The sequence below is a fragment of the Acomys russatus genome, chromosome 10, assembly GCF_903995435.1.
Source record: "Acomys russatus chromosome 10, mAcoRus1.1, whole genome shotgun sequence".
In the NCBI taxonomy this organism is placed as follows: Eukaryota; Metazoa; Chordata; class Mammalia; order Rodentia; family Muridae; genus Acomys; species Acomys russatus.
In genome coordinates this window covers 59,131,827-59,148,222 of record NC_067146.1, presented here as the reverse complement: position 1 = coordinate 59,148,222, position 16,396 = coordinate 59,131,827, and the positions used below count along the sequence as shown (strand labels likewise).

General features: G+C 41.5%; 1 protein-coding gene across 1 annotated transcript in view; it reads left to right on the top strand.

The window, feature by feature from the left end:
• The window catches only part of Tnip3 (TNFAIP3 interacting protein 3), a 91,871-nt gene extending 83,446 nt beyond the window's left edge, over positions 1-8,425 (top strand). The window contains exon 10 of the mRNA XM_051151493.1: positions 8,287-8,425. Within this exon, the coding sequence (XP_051007450.1) occupies positions 8,287-8,318 (32 nt within the window). The 3' untranslated portion in view covers positions 8,319-8,425. The remainder of the gene's footprint in view (positions 1-8,286) is intronic.
• The last annotated feature ends 7,971 nt before the right edge of the window (positions 8,426-16,396 follow it).

The window sequence follows — 16,396 nt, the reverse complement described above, 5'->3', positions numbered from 1 at the left end:
TTGTATCTTCTAGCCCTGAGATTCGTTCTTCCATCTCTTGGATTCTGTTAGAAAAGCTCACCTCTGTGTTGGCTCGCCTTCTTCTCTGAGGTCTCACGTTCTCGTTTTTCTTCTGTCTGTGTGTTTATCATTGAATCCATTTTCATTTCAGATCTTGAACTGATTTTTTGATTTCTTTCATCTGATTTTTTGTATCTTCCTGAGTTTCTTCCATTGCCTCTTATAGGTCTTCAGAGCTTGAACCGTTTTAGCTATTCTTTCATCTGGTTGTTTGCATTTTCCTGCAATTTTTCCAGTTCCACTCTATGTGCTTCTTTTATGTCTCTCACCTGTTTTGTCTGCGTCTTCCTGCATTTGATTACGAATTTTATTTGTTTCCTCCATTATCATCCTCATTACTAAGGATTGAGGTCATTTTCTTGTATTTCCGTTGTATTTGAGTCTCTGGGTGGTTTTCTTTGGGATAGCTGGAAACTGGAGACGCCATGCTGTTTTGGGGTTTTTTGCGTATGCTTTTTCGTTGTCCTTTAGACATCTTGCCGTCTTTGTTTTTGTTGGGTAGCTTCCAGAGTTGAATGGAGGGTGTCTGATGATAGATTCACTTGTTTTTCTTACGATTTCCCTAGGCTGCGAGCTCAAAGCTTCACTGGTGTGGATGTTAGGAGGTTAGCCCTGTTGTTCTGGTCTCTCACAGCCAGTGATCCTCAGTCCCTCTCTGCTGTGGATCCTGCAATTGTTCTGGGTCTCTGAATGAGCGTTGGGTCAGGCCAAGGTATCCACAGCCTTCTGTGTTCCCTGCCAAGTCCAGCCAGGAGCACTGGGACCGAACCACGGGCAGAACTCAGCTAGATTCTCAGGGCCAGAACCGTCTGCCAAGCTCAGCTAGGGATTTTGGCCCAAAATGCACACAGGGCCCAGCCAGAATTTTTGGGCTGGGACTACGCACCAAGCTCCACTAGGGCCTTTTGGCCCAAAGTGCGTGCTGTGGTCAGTTTATTGACTCAGGGCCCGAACTGACCACCAATCTCAGCCAGGAATTCTGGATTCAAACTGTACACTGTGTCCAACCAGAGTCTTAGAGCTGGTGGAACCGAGAGCTCTGTCCAGCCTGTGCCACAGCAGGAGAACTGCGGCTGCTCTGAGTTAGCGCCAGTAGTGGAACAAGTGCTCCACCCGGACTGTGTCACCGCAGGGGAGCTGCCGCTGAGCTGAGGTGGTGCCTAGGATGGAACCGAGCACGTCACCAAGCCTGCGCCACAGCAGGAGAACTGCGGCTGCTCTGAGTTAGCGCCAGTGGTGGGACAAGTGCTCCGCCCAGACTGTGTCCCCGCAGGGGAGCTGCCGCTGAGCTGAGGTGGTGCCTAGGATGGAACCGAGCACGTCACCAAGCCTGCGCCACAGCAGGAGAAACTGTGGCTGCTCTGAGTTAGCGCCAGTGCTGGAACAAGTGCTCCGCCCGGACTGTGTCCCCGCAGGGGAGCTGCCGCTGAGCTGAGGTGGTGCCTAGGATGGAACCGAGCACGTCACCAAGCCTGCGCCACAGCAGGAGAACTGCGGCTGCTCTGAGTTAGCGCCAGTGGTGGAACAAGTGCTCCGCCCGGACTGTGTCCCCGCAGGGGAGCTGCCGCTGAGCTGAGGTGGTGCCTAGGATGGAACCGAGCACGTCACCAAGCCTGCGCCACAGCAGGAGAACTGCGGCTGCTCTGAGTTAGCGCCAGTGGTGGGACAAGTGCTCCGCCCAGACTGTGTCCCCGCAGGGGAGCTGCCGCTGAGCTGAGGTAGTGCCTAGTGTGGAGCAGCGTGCTCAACTACGCCTGCGCCACAGCAGGGGATCTATGGCCACGCTGAGTTAGTGCCTCAGGCTGAATTGTTTGCTGGGCCGGGCCAATACCCGGGACTCTGGGGCCGAACTGTCCGCCGAGTCCAATCTGGGTCCAAAGGCTCCACGCGACCCAAATCCTGCCCCGAGTCCCCTCTCCCGCAGCAATTCCCACCAGCCACCACACCAATCGCCTCCACCGGAAGGCTATGAGCTGCAAACCTCAGCCGCCGCTGCTGGTGCCGCTGGTGCTGCCGCCTCTACCGCTGCCGCTCCGATCAGAGAAAAACCACGCTCCTCCCGTGTGCAGGGGCACGCAGGTCCACCGCACCCTGGTCCCTCCGAACCGTGGAGCACTCCCGCTGCCGTGATGTTCGGACCTCGGTGTTCCTGGCTCAGAAATCTGTGCAATTCCCTGAATTGTTCACTGGAGCCTCCAAACGCGGTCCACACTGCTCGCCGCCATCTTGGATCCTCTGCCAGTCTCTTTTTAGAGAGCTCCCCTGGCTGATCTTTTGGAAGAGACTTCTGTCTGTCTGTCTGTCTGTCTGTCAGTCTGTCTGTCTGTCTCTCTGTCTCTCTGTCTGTCTCTGCCTCTGTCTCTGTCTCTGTCTCTGTCTCTGTCTCTCTCTCTCTCTCTCTCTCTCTCTCTCTGTGTGTGTGTGTGTGTGTGTGTGTGTGTGTGTGTGTCTGTCTATGTCTCTCTCTCTCTCTCATATCACTTTTAAAGTACCCTATCACTACCTTTATGAACTTCCAACTCTGATTTTGAAGTCAGTCAGTTTTCCCCCTGATTCCTTCCCTTCAGTGGGTCACACACAGATACCCATAAGGTATCATCTTACCTGGGAGTGCTTCATACAGTGTAAAAGGTAAACAAGAGATGAATGGCAAAAATTGAATACCAGGACAACCTTTAAACAACCATTGCCAGGTGCGGGAATAAGTAGGGAGTTGCATACTGTACACACATTTTTATAAACGACACTTGGAAACTGTTATGGACCATGTTTTACATTGAAGGCATCCCTGGGGGTGCTAGAGTACATTTAAAATGCCCTTTCTGTGCTATTTCTTGACTTCAGTGTGAGCCCTAGCTTCTTGCCCACAGTTGCCCTCTTCTCTTCCCTCTCCGCTCTATAGGGCTCTTATGTGGGGGCTTCAAAACAGCACAGCTGGCACAATCTGATTCCACGTACATCCTTCACCATCCCGTAAAAATGTCTCCCGAGGGAGCTCTAGTTCTACAGAGACTGAGTATTTCCTGGAAGGTTTCTAGTCATTTGGGAAAGATCCTTAGGGCCCACATTTGGGTACCAGGAACTTGTGAAGGAAACAATGCACACACAGTGAGGAGGGCTATAGCTAGGGTGGAGCAGCCAGCCACCTGACATAATCCCCCAGTCAACGAACTTCCAGCCTGGATCTCACCCACTGTCTGTGGCTAGTTTTGAGTGCTTTAGAGGCACATTGAAGTAACTGAACATTTCAAGGCATTGGAGGATCTCCTGCCTCCTCACTGAATATCTCGAAACAATGAGCTTTTCATGAGAGGAAATCCACAGATGTTAATGAACGACAGCTTCTGTTTACAAAGGTGCTTTTACAAAGCAGATTTCATATCCTTTCATGTGCTGTTGAAGTGGGATACCAAATTGCTTCCATGTTTCAATAATGACTGTGGCATAACAGAATCAGTACATCTTGAAAACATGTTGTTTGTTTGCTTTCTTCAAACGTTCGAGAGCTCTGGCTCACTGCATTGCATGACTAGCACTTGAGCGCATTGCCAGCTTCTCATGTAGTGCAGAATCGAAGTTTGCTTAATGAGTTAGAGAGCTATAAAATAAGGAAATATGAGAATTTTCTGCAAGTAGAGAAGGCCAGAGCCTAAACATCACAAGTGATCATTTCTAGCATATTGAATAATGACTTTGTTTTGTATAAATAGAAATACATAGACCCAAACTATTTGCCTTCAAAGAAGAGAAATATTCTTCATAGTGGCTTAAAATCAGGGTGTTGGCAAGGACATGATCCCATTAAAAACTCTGTAAGGGAGGTGTCTCTTTCTACTTGGAGTAATTCCAGATATTCTGAATATTAGTTGCTTTCCTCATCATTGTAACAAAATGCCATACAAAAAGTAACACAGAGGATGTGTTTATTTTTGCTTAGCAATTTATCCACTATGGCATGGAACGTCCGGTCTCAGGAGCATGTTGTAGCTGATTTTATTGTGCTAAGTCAGCAAGCAGAAAGAGCCGAATGTTGGTATTCCACTCACTCTGTTGTACTCAGTGCAGAACCCTAGCTCATGGGACAGCCCCGCCCACATCCAGACAGCTCTTCGCAGCTCAATTATATCTCTCCGGATATGCTCTCACAGACATACCCAAGGGATTGACTTTCAGGTGACTTTCAAGTAAACACTAGACATAGCCCTTGCAGCCAGCACAGATCCTATCTCTACCTTCCCTTCCCATGATCATCTTCCTCTGTGGTCAGACCCCAAATTCCCCTTTCACACTGAACACATTGGTTCTATGGAGAGGGAGTCATCCCGAGGAGTGCTATCTTTTCTCCCCTAAGCCACGTATGCAAAGACCCCACTGTATTTCCAGAACTGGTCATGCATATTTCCAAACTTTGGGAATTAAACTTTAACTTCTCAAGAGTACAATTAAACCCATAACACTGACTTCATGGCAAACATTATTTTAGGTGCTTTGTATCTGCATACAGTACTTTGTGGAAGCTTCATAGCAAGCCTGTTAAGTGGGCGCTATTATTGTCCGTGGTAGCTTTCAGTGCTTCGATTTCCAGATAAGACAACTTGTGGACATGCACATAGGTTACTGGTTAGCACATAGGAAAGCTCAGGCAGCCTGACAACACACCCCACATTGGGACCACCAAGAACATAAACTGTCTTGAGCTACATAGTAAGTAAAATAAAATAGACTCAAATGTGAATGGTTTATTGAAATAAATTATAATGATCTTATTCTGAAAGCCATCCTCTTTAATTTTAAGTTTCTATTTTTTTTTAAATTGCCTTTCCATTGCACCATTGCAGATAATGCTTATGTTAGTGAAAAAACAGGCTTATTGGATATTTTTCTGTTTCTGTCAGTATGCAAAAAGAAAGGTACTACTATAAAAAGCAAGGCCTACTTTGAGATATAAGAAACAGGATATTTACAATTATACCTACTGTAATATCCAGTACAGATAGATTATTAAAAATAGTTTTCTGCTGGGTGGGTAGTGGTGAATATCTTTAATCCCAGCACTTGGGAGACAGAGGCAGGCTGATCTCTATGAGTTCAAGGTCAGCCTGGTCTCCAAAGAGAGTTCCAGGACAGGCAAGGCTACACAGAGAAACCCTGTCTTGAACCACCACCCCCCAAAACAGAAGGAAAAGTAAAAAAAAGTTTTCCTTATAAAATACGGTTTTCATTATTCTACTAGTAATTAACATACAAAATTGATCAAAGATTAGCTTATCGATCGATGCAGTAATTTTGCTAAAGAAATATTAAAGTTAAATAGATATAACATTAAATGTTAAAATTAAATACATATATGATAGATGATAAATAGGTGACTAGATAATGGTAGCGGATAGAGAATGGATTAATAGATATTGTATGACTGATAGAAGATAGATAAATGGATGAACAATAGAGGATATATAGAAGGTAAATAGATATCAGATGGATCGACAAGTGATAGATTGATAGACATACAGATAGACAAAAATAGATATTAGATAAAAAGATAGATAATTGATATGGAGGTGATAGGTGATATATAGATAGATAGTATATAGATAGATGATAGATATTGGATTTATATGTAGATAAAGAGGGGCAAGTGACAGATATATCGATGAATAAGTAGACAGAAAGACACACAGCTAGATGGAGGGATAGATAGATAGACATATAGATGATAGTTATAGATAGGTAGATAGGTAGGGAGGTAGGTAGATAGATAGATAGATAGATAGATAGATAGAGTTAAATAGCTAAAAGATAGGTAATAAATAATAGATGTGTAGATGACAAATATGATGACAAGTGCTTGGTAGATAATTGATAGTAGATGGACCATAAATAGATGATAGGTAAAAGATACATACATACATACATACATACATACATACATATGATGATAATTATGATGATAAATTATAGTTGATAATAGATAATATATGAACATGAATATATGACAGAGATAATTTAGACAGATGATAAATAATAGATGAATATACAGAATATAGATAAATGATAGATGAACAGGTATGATTATATAATTAGTTAATTAAATTAGTAAATTGTTTATATTCCCTTAAATAAAAACTAAATACTTTTAGGAAGCCGTATATTATTGCATCTCAAATAAAAAGGAGGTTATTTGCCTAGGTTTTAGGAAAAAACTCTCCATTCCCTTCAAAAAACTAAAGGTGTGGCTTTGGTTTTATCAAATTTCCATTCTGCAATGGATTATTTCATGGCCACGGACTCTTCTCAAAGCAGTATGATAAAGATCTGACCTCTACCTATCTCACAAAAGGTGTCTCAAATGACAAGAGAACTGTTTAAACACACCCGTAAACAGGAGCCGTTAGTGTATTCAGTCCTTAATCCCTCAGTTACCTCGGTAGGTACATTATGCTTTAGTGTTAAAATTATTTATCTTCTCAGTATGCAGAAAGCTTTTAGTTTTGTTTTCCCCATTATTATGAGTTATTATAATAAGATGTGTGTCACATCACATGATCTCATGCATCTTGTTTCTTGTTCAGGCGGGTGCACTAAGTAACATTTCTGCATCTTATTCCTGAGGGCATGTGTAATGACTTCTCCTCAGTGCCACAGCACTCCTTCAGATAGCTTTTTAAAGATGGCCGCACTTTTCTGATACATGTTTATTTTTATCTTTTTGAAAATAAAATATAATTACCTCATGTCATACTCTTCCCATGTACCCTCACACTCTATTTCAAATTTATGGCCTATATTTTTAATTGTTACATGTCTGTCTGTTTAAACATGTAATCATTTATAAGTATATAAATACATTTAGGAATATAAATAAACATTTGTATTCTTAAATATATCATTATAACCTGCTAAGTCTATATAATGTTTTTTGTTTATATATGATTTCAGGGCTGATCACTTGGTATTGAATAACAAATTGGGGTCTTTTCCCTGGAGAAAACTATTTCCGCCTCACTCAGCATACCTTACTTGCCTGTAGTTTTTTGTGTAGAGTGCTGGCTCCTTTCATAGTAGCATGTTCATTAGTGTCATCTTTGCTAAGGTCATTTTTAAACAGCCATCTGATGAGGCATTATGGGTGTAATTTCTGACATTTCAAGAGGGCCCAATCCCACAGCAAACTCCCGTTCTCTATCTCTTACAATCCTTCTGCCTTCTCTTTTGGTAGCATCCCTAAACTGTAGATGCAGGAGTCCTGTTGTAGATTATTAGTTCGGGTTGGGTACCACGTCATCCCTTGTCCTCTTCATTTTGGTTGGTGATGGTTTTCTGGGATGTTTCTCATCTATTGCAAAGAGATGTTTCTTCAGATGAAAAATACTAACATTTTCTTCCTAGTTTTTTTGTTTTTACCAAGATGTTAGTTCTTCACGTCTTAGGCATTCCAAAACTCAGGATATCAAATATAAACATTCAATATATTTTTATGTTATGAATAAATGAGACATTTTCTTCAGTGACATATATTATGTTTGTTTTCTGTTCCCATGAGCAAGCTCCCGGTTCTACCTTCTTTGTCATGCTCACTTATGGTATTCTATCCAAAACCCATGAAAATATGTCAGCACTTTCATCTTAGGCTTCATACGGCACGAACAAATCTTAAGAACGATGGTATTATCCTTTGTGGCTTTCACAATACAACTAGTAATATTTTATTCTTCTTTTAGGTTTTTTTTTTTCTTGAGATGTGAAACTGCTATGTGGTGTCAGATGGTCTAGAACTGGCTCTCCACCTGCCTCAGCCTTTCACATGCTGGATTATAGAGTACACCGGGGAAACATTTTAACCAGCACCTTTGTGAGCACTTGGCAAATGCTCTTCCTTTGAGGGTTTGGGTGAGCCTCCCTGGTAGCAGTAAAAATGACTTACTTTTAAAAGCAAACACCCAAGCCATTGAAATGCCAGTGAGAATGAGAGTTCCAATATAGAATATCCTTCTTCATCCATAATTAGAATTAGACCACAAACAATTGCCCCAATGGTAAACATGTGTTAGAACTTGAAGCAATGACCATCTATTTCCCACCTTTGGAAGCGCGTGAGGAGTTCATGAGTGACTAAAATATCTTGCCTTTTTGCCAACCCAGATGGGTACGTTACTTATCCCTAAGCCAGAAGAAAAATGAAATGTAAAAATTTAATCTGAATCAATTTCTTGCTGTGTTTCATAGGTTTCTCTTCAGAAAGAAAATCCAAGTGGTAGAAATGCACATTGGCAGAGAAGAGCAGCAGGCAGAGGGCTCTCAGCTGTGGCCACTTTGCTTCTTCAGGACAGCTGTGAATATTCTCCCCTGAGATCTGCTTGTGGTTATCTTCCCTGTGGCCTGGATACAGGAAGAGTCAGGACCACTGGGACACAATAGAGCAGCAAGATGCTCTGCAGCCAAGTTGAGCTTTTCTCCACCAGTGCCACGGGGCAACTGGTGATATGCTCTTCCCAACTTTCTTCAACTAACAGCTGCTCGGTTTGCGAAGATGATGCCTGGAATTATATGACTCAGGCTCTGGTGCGGTGACATTACATACTGATTTAGAATGTACAGATATTAAGCCAGGCACGGTGGCACATCTTATCATCCCATGGGAACTTGAGGCAGGGGGATTGCAGTGAGTTCAAGGCCAGCCTGGGTTGCAACAAGAATACCAGATCAGTCAATTCTTCATCTCAAGAAAACTAATAATATACCATATAGACTCTGGGAGAAACCCTTTTTCCATAATGGCTAACAGTTCTTCAGCAGTTTGACAGTTGGACTAGGTGATATGATTAATGAACTTGAAACTAAATGAATTTGAATAGACAATCAAAAGACCTATAGACTTCCCCTACTGAAATGAGTCAAGCTGAATAAAATGGTGAACATGAAACTGGCCTTCCAATGCATCATTTCTGAGCTTGTCAGAAGTTGTGAGTCTCTTCCACCTTTAGGTATAATGGATTATGGAAGGAAATGCCCTGACAGAATGGTAATGGCCTCCTTCTGCCTATATGTAGTTAGCAAGAATTGCCAAATACATGCATTGAGCTTCTGTCTCTTTGACAGCCTGTGAATTTGGGAAAGATTAACTGTGACTTTTTTGAACTAATTTCCCCAAAAATAATATGTATCTAAGTTTTATTGCAGTTGAATTACAGAGTGACCTCACAGATTTCTAAAAAGTCAGCAGTTTTAAATGCATTACTTGCATCTACTTCTGTAAGATTTGCTAGTGTCAACTTGAGTTCCTGTTTGTAAGGATGAATGTTCATGACAAGAGTGTGAGATCTACAAATACCTCACACTTCGAGATGAACCTAAATAATACTAGGAACATCCAGGGCATGTGCAAATAAGACTACCGGATCTATTTAGCTTCACTTCCTAAATTATGCAGCTTGTCTAAATAAAACTATTTTAGTTTTAAATTGTGACTACACGCTGCATAATGAGAAGGTAAAAAAAAGAAAAGTCTTAAGAAATTTTTTCTTAAGGCTTTGCCCACGCGGTAGCTTAACTCTTAAGAAAAGCAGAATGATTCTGCCACATTAATTTCCCAGTCCTTTATTTAAGCTACTGTTTATCAGAAAGACAAGTCATACGTGGACGTCACTTCATGTATGTCAGGGAAACAACTGTCAGCTCTAGGAAGGCATTCTGCACACAGGACTTTTCCATTTCTTCAGACTGTTAACAAAATCATTGTAATGTCTGTTTCTCCTGCTGAATTAAGTTATGAAATAAGATGTGCATAGAGAGTGAAAAAACATACACACAAGAAAACACTTTTCACAGGCCACTAACTAATGCCAGCAGCAACAGAGCATGACTTGACTATTCAAACTGACCCTATGCTATTACAGTCAACAAGGTGGCAAATACTGGCAAGAATGCATAAATGTTAAGCTAGGGGGAGAGTGGTCTATTAATAACTATTTTTCCTCCCAGTATGTGTGTGTCGGGGGCAGGGGACTATGTGTGAGAAGAGAACCCTTCGCTCAGAGAGATTTCGGCTGTTCCCGCTTCCTATGTTCCTCTCCCTATAACATGTGGGAGACGTCTCTGCTGGGAGCATAAGGTTCCTACCTTCATCCACAGCTCTGTTTCATTTTCACACAGAGTCTGTAGGCATTAGTGAGGACTAGCTGTGTTGCTTTGAAAGGAAAAGAGGTCATGATGCCTGTCTGAGGAAGGAAACATAAAAGCAGGCACACTTCAAGAGTCTGGGTGATCTTGGAGGGTTTGATCTTTGTCTTGAAGCTATCACATAAAGAAACATGTGTTCAGTTTCTATTGGTTGCAATATAAGTTTAGGCGAAACTGCAGATCTGATAACATCCGGGGCATAGGTCAGCCTTGGCTCCTCCTTACTGGCTTTACCTTATTTGCTTCAGGCTTTATTTTCTGTTTTGTACTGTATTTGCTGACCTCTGATACCAGAAAATAAAAGTATAATTATGTTCTTGTGATGTCTGATTGGCCTGAACCTTAGGGAGGATCAGGAGTGTTCTTGGAGACGCATGAAAAGTAGGTGGCAGAGCCAAGATTCAACACTGTCCACAGAGGGGCAGCCTAGCTTTGCTTCCGAGGCCAGCCCAGAAAGTTCTGCTCACTTTGATGATCCGTTTGGTTTGCATTAAGCTCTATCATAGAACCATAGTTTTGAAAAAAAAATAATTAAAGAAAATAGTACACATTGAATGGAATTATTAAGTTACATCCTGAGTTAAGAGAAATATTTTTTTTATTAATTTATTCTTGTTACATCTCAATGTTTATCCCATCCCTTGTATCCTCCCATTCCTCCCCCCCCCCCATTTTCCCATTATTCCCCTCCCCTATGACTGTTCCTGAGGGGGATTACCTCCCCCTATATATTAGAGGGGAAGGCATCCTATTGGGACTCTAAATGAGAGACGCATGGGAGAATAGCAAAATAAAAGGATACAGAGGGTCCTAGAAATCTACAAGTAGAACAATATGATAGGCAGATTTGGGCCCAGGGGTCCCGCTCAAACTAAGGCACCCGCCAAGGACAATACAGGAGGTAAACTTTAAACCCCTTCCCAGATCTAGCCAATGGTCAGAATATTCTCCACAGTTGAGTGGAGAGTGTGATAAGAGAAATATCTTATTTACAATATGTGAGGGAAGAAAGAGGCGCACAAGGCGTGAGACACTCCAAGTGTGGGCGTGGTTTTGCTTTAGGCTTCCAACATTTTTAACAAAGGCCAGTTACTAGTAGAATTAGATCTAAAATGTATATGATAGGTAACAGATATTGCAGTGTGATATTCAGTCCAGCTGTTAGGACTTACATGACCTGTTATTTTCTTTTAAATGGCCCAGCTACCTGCCTCCCCCCACTTACACTGCATGTGGATAGATCCACATTTGGAGAGGATGCTTTTTTGTTTGCTTGCTTGTTTGCTTGTTCCTACCATTTCTCTCTCATCCTGCTGAAATCCTCATAATTACAATCTCTAGAGATCAATTCTGTAGCATTAAAGCTACACCGAATCTTCCTTCTATGCCCAATTGCTTGCGTCCCAATTACATGGCTAAAAAAAAAAAAAAAAAAAAGAAAGCTGCTCTCATCTTCACTGGTCAGTTATTTTAGATATCATGTGTTATGCCTAGTTTCTCCCATAGTATTCAATTTCTCATCTTCTGCTCCAAGAGTGGAAGCTACTATGAAGTAGCAGTGTTATGTTTACGTTTCTGTTGATCTGATAAAGCACTAACCAAAAACGAGTTGGGGAGGAAAGGACTTCTTACGTTTGCAGGTGGCAGTCCATGCAGGGAAGCCAGAGCAGGCTTACAGGACAAGAATCTAGATGTGGGGACTGAAGTAGAGAACATGAAGAATTCCACTCACTGCCTCATTCTCCATGGCTTGTTCAGTGTGCGTTCTTATACAACCGAGGACCGCCTGATCACAGGCAGCGCTACTCCTCTAGTGGGCTGTGCCCTCCCACAGTCGTTAGTCAAGAAAACTTCCCAAAGGTAGGACCTCAGGCCAATCTGATGGAGGCACTTTCTGAATAGAGGTTCCTTCTTCGCAGGTGACTCTAGTTTCTGTCAAATTAACAAAAACTGAACCAGCATAGGTAGTTGCACTCCTTGTCCTTTAGATTCCATAGGAGAGGAACTGCTTGTCACCATCCACCCACACATGACACACCCCCACCTATAGACATGACATATATATATATATGTATATATATATTGACATGCATGTTATGCATGTACAAACTACATGCAATATATAATAAATACAACATACATTAACACTCTACAGTCCCTATGATTAACACACACACACACACACACAGAAAGACAGAGAGAGAGAGAGAGAGAGAAACCCTGTAAGTTTGCCCCATTAATCTTGCAAGCCATCTACTTCAAGTACTATATCAAATAGGTATGGAGAGAGTGGACATCCTTGTCTTCTTTCTGAGTTTGCTGAAAGTGAGTTTTTCTGTGTAGATTGATTTGGGCTTTGGCCTTATAAACTGCTGAGATATGTTCCTTGTATTTCTCGCTTCTCTAGGACTTTTATCATGGATGAATGCTGAATTTTCAAAGGCTTTTTCTGCATCTAGTGAGATAATCTTACAGTTTTTGCCTTTTAATCTGCTTATATGGTAGATTAAGTTTATTGATTTACATATATATTTTTATTCCTTTTTTCTTTCACTTTTTGTTTATTTTTTTTATTAATTTATTCTTGTTACATCTCAATGGTTATCCCATCCCTTGTATCCTCCCATTCTTCCCTCCCTCCCATTTTCCCCTTATTCCCCTTCCCTATGACTGTTCCTGAGGGGGATTACCTCCCCCTGTATATGCTCATAGGGTATCAAGTCTCTTCTTGGTAACCTGCTGTCCTTCCTCTGATTTACATATATTTTTATTAAGTCTAAAAAGTTTTTAATTTCCTTCCTGATTTTTGTCTTGACCCTGTTTTTATTGAGTTGGGAGTTGTTCAGATTGGCAAGAGTAGTATACTGAAGTCTCCTACTATCACAGTGTAAGGGTCAGTATGTGATTTTAGCTATAGTAGTTTTCTTTTATGAACTTGTGTACTCTTCTGTTTGGTACATAAATGTTTAGAAGTGTAATATCTTCTTGGTGGATTTTTCCTTTAATAAGTGTATGGTATCCTTCCTATCTCTTTTGATTATATTTCATTTGAAATCTATTTTTTAGATATTAAAATAGTTATATTTGCTTGTTTGGGGGATTTATTTGATTAGGATACCTTTTTCATACTTTTAAACCAAAGTGATGGTGAACTGTGTTTCATGGATGCAGCAGAAAGATGGACTCTGTTTTCTAATCCAGTCTGTTACTGTGTGTGTGTGTGTGTGTTTTACTTGGGGAATTGAGACCATTAACACTGAGAGTTACTAGTGAGCATTGCTTTTATTATTATTATTATTATTATTATTATTATTATTATTATTATTATTATTATTATTATTATATTCCTCTTATTTTGCTGCTATGATGTAGGTATTTCCCCTTTTTTGATTTATCATTTTATTATTTATTTCTTGTGTCTTCTTGGGTGTAATGAATCCATTTAGACTAAAGTTTTCCTTCTAAGGTATTCTGTAGAGCTGGATTGGTAAGTAGAAATTGCTTAAGTTTGTCTTTTTTATTGTTGAAATATTTTTTGTGTTCTGTCAATTTTGATTCCTAGTTTTGCTGGGCATTGTGGGCTGGCATCTGCTGTCTCTCAGAGCTTGTAGAATCACTGTCCAGCTTTTTTTACCTTTCAGAATTTCTTTGATTTTTCACAAACCTATTTTATTTAAGGTTCTTAAACAGTTTTACTTCCCTTCCAACCCTCGAAGGTTAAAAGGAGGAAAACAGAGGATGTAGACTTCTTCCAGCTGGATAGAATCATTGGGTTCTTTTGGGGATAAGACCAATCTCAGTTATCAGCAGCAAATGCAGCAGGCATTCCTCCCTCAGGCTCCTCCAAACTTCTGCCCCTCTCTCAGACTTCATTCATTCATTCATTCATTCACTTTACATTCTGGTCATAGCCCCATTGCTCCTCACTTCCCAGTACCCCCTCTCTCCTCCCCTGTCCTAATCTTCAGAAAAGGGGAGCTCAGCTCCCCGTCAATCACAGCTTATTAAGTCACATCAGGACTGCGTGTGTCCTCTTCCGCTGTGGCCTGACAAGACTGATCCACCAGAGGGAAGTAATGGAAAAGCTAGCAAGAGAGTTCATGTCAGAGACAGGCCCTGCTCCCCTTACTAGGGGACCCCCATGAAGCCTGAATTACCCATTGGCTATATCTGTGTAGGGGTCCTTGGTCCAGGCCATGCAAGGTCCTTGATTGGCACTTCAGTCTCAGCAGGCCCCTCTGGGCCCTGGTTAGTTGGCTCTATTGGTTTTCTTGTGAAGCTCATGTCATCTCCAGGTCTTTTTCTTCTTCCCCCCACTTTTCCAGAAGCCTCTCTAAGCACTGCCTAATGTTTGGCTGTGAGTCTCAGCAGCTGTTTTGAGAAGCTGCAGTGTGGATCCTCTCAGAGGACAACTGTGCTAGGTTCCTGTCTGCAAGCATAGCAGAGTATCATTAACAGTGTCAGGGCTTGGTTTTCTCCCATGTGGTGGGTCTTGGGTTGGGCCAGGCATTGCTTGGACATTCTGCTCTATCTGTTCTATCCTTATCCCTCCCCATCTTGTAGGCAGGGTGAATTTTGAGTTGAGGATTTTGTGGGTGGGTTAGTATTCCCCTCAGTCTCCTAGGAGACTTGTCTAGTTACAGGGTAACGTCTTCGGTCTCCACGGCCCTGCTACTAGGAATCTCTGCTAAAGTCTTTCTCATATGCTCCCAGGAGCCTACCCTGACTTAGAGCTCCAGCTTTTTCTTTATATCCCTCAGAGTCCTCAGAATTCAACTAACTCCAGCTGGCAAAGACCATGCCCATGCAGGAGGCAATTATCAGCTGTGGACAAACTAAAGCCCAAACTAAAATCCCACACTTAGGATTAAAACAAAAACATATTTACATAATATGACTAGGTTTACAAAGAAACCAAAACTTCCATTACAGAAGTCAGATGTTATTCTAATGGTCATGCTTTCATATGTAACTTGGTCTTTTCCCACTGTATCTTTTAGTTTTAGTTTGTTGTTGCTCGTTTTGTTTTTGTTGTTATTAGTGCTTTGATTATTATGTGTGGTTGGGAACTTTTTTTTCTGGTTCTGTCTGTTTGATGTTATATATGCTTTTTATACCTTGGTAGGTACCTGTTTCTTTAGATTGGGGAATTTTTATTCAACAGTTTTCTTAAATAATATTTTCTGTGCCTTCAGCCCAGGTTTCTTCTCTTCTCTTCTCTTTCTTTCTTTCTTTCTTTTTTTTTTTTTCAAGACAGGTTTCTTTGCATAGTCCTGGCTGTCTTGGAACTCATTTTGTAGACCAGGCTGGTATCTAACTCACAGGGATACACCTGCCTCTGCCTTCCAAGTGCTAAGATGAAAGGAATGTGCCACCACTGCCTGGCCCTTGGTTTCTTCTCATTCCTCCATCCTTATTATTTGTAGGTTTGGACTTTCATAGTACCCTAGATTTTCTGAACGTTTTATGCCTGGGCTTTTTTGTCTTTGAGTGAGCTACCCATTTCTTCTACCTTGCCTTCAAGTTCTGAAATTTTGCCTTATGTCTTCTGGTCTGTTGGTGAGGTTTTTGTTTGACATCCTGAGTTTTTTTCATTTCCAGGTTTATTTCAGTTTACATTGCTTTAGTGATTCGATTACTACGTTTATGTGTAAAACATTTTCATTACTTCATTCCTCTGTTTTTACTTTCATAGTCTTTATTAAGACATTTGTCCATACCGTCCTTAAGAAAATATTCTTAATTTCTATTTTGAAAACTTTATCTTGTACTTCAGCTAAATTCCGTTTCTAAGGTTCTATTGCAATAGAAATGTTGGCTTCTGGAGTGGCATCTTTTCTATTTTTGCTCTGAGATCAAGGCATCTGGAGTTATGATGTTTGCAGTGCTTTTGGGGTCTTTTTCGGGTGGATGTTCCGTTCTTTGGTTGTTGTTGACCACTCTGGGTTCTCAACAAGTGTCATGGCTCTGGAGTCCCTGGCAATGTGTACTTCTACTAGTAGGTGAGTGACATAAAAAGAATGGAGATGGGGTAGGAGAAAAGGCTGAGAGGGCCAAGTGGGGAAAGCTAGAGGGATGCTGGGTCTGCAACACGTGGTTGAGTCCCAGAGAGTGGGAGTAGAATTGGAGGAGGGGATCCTGAAGGCAGGCTAAGAAC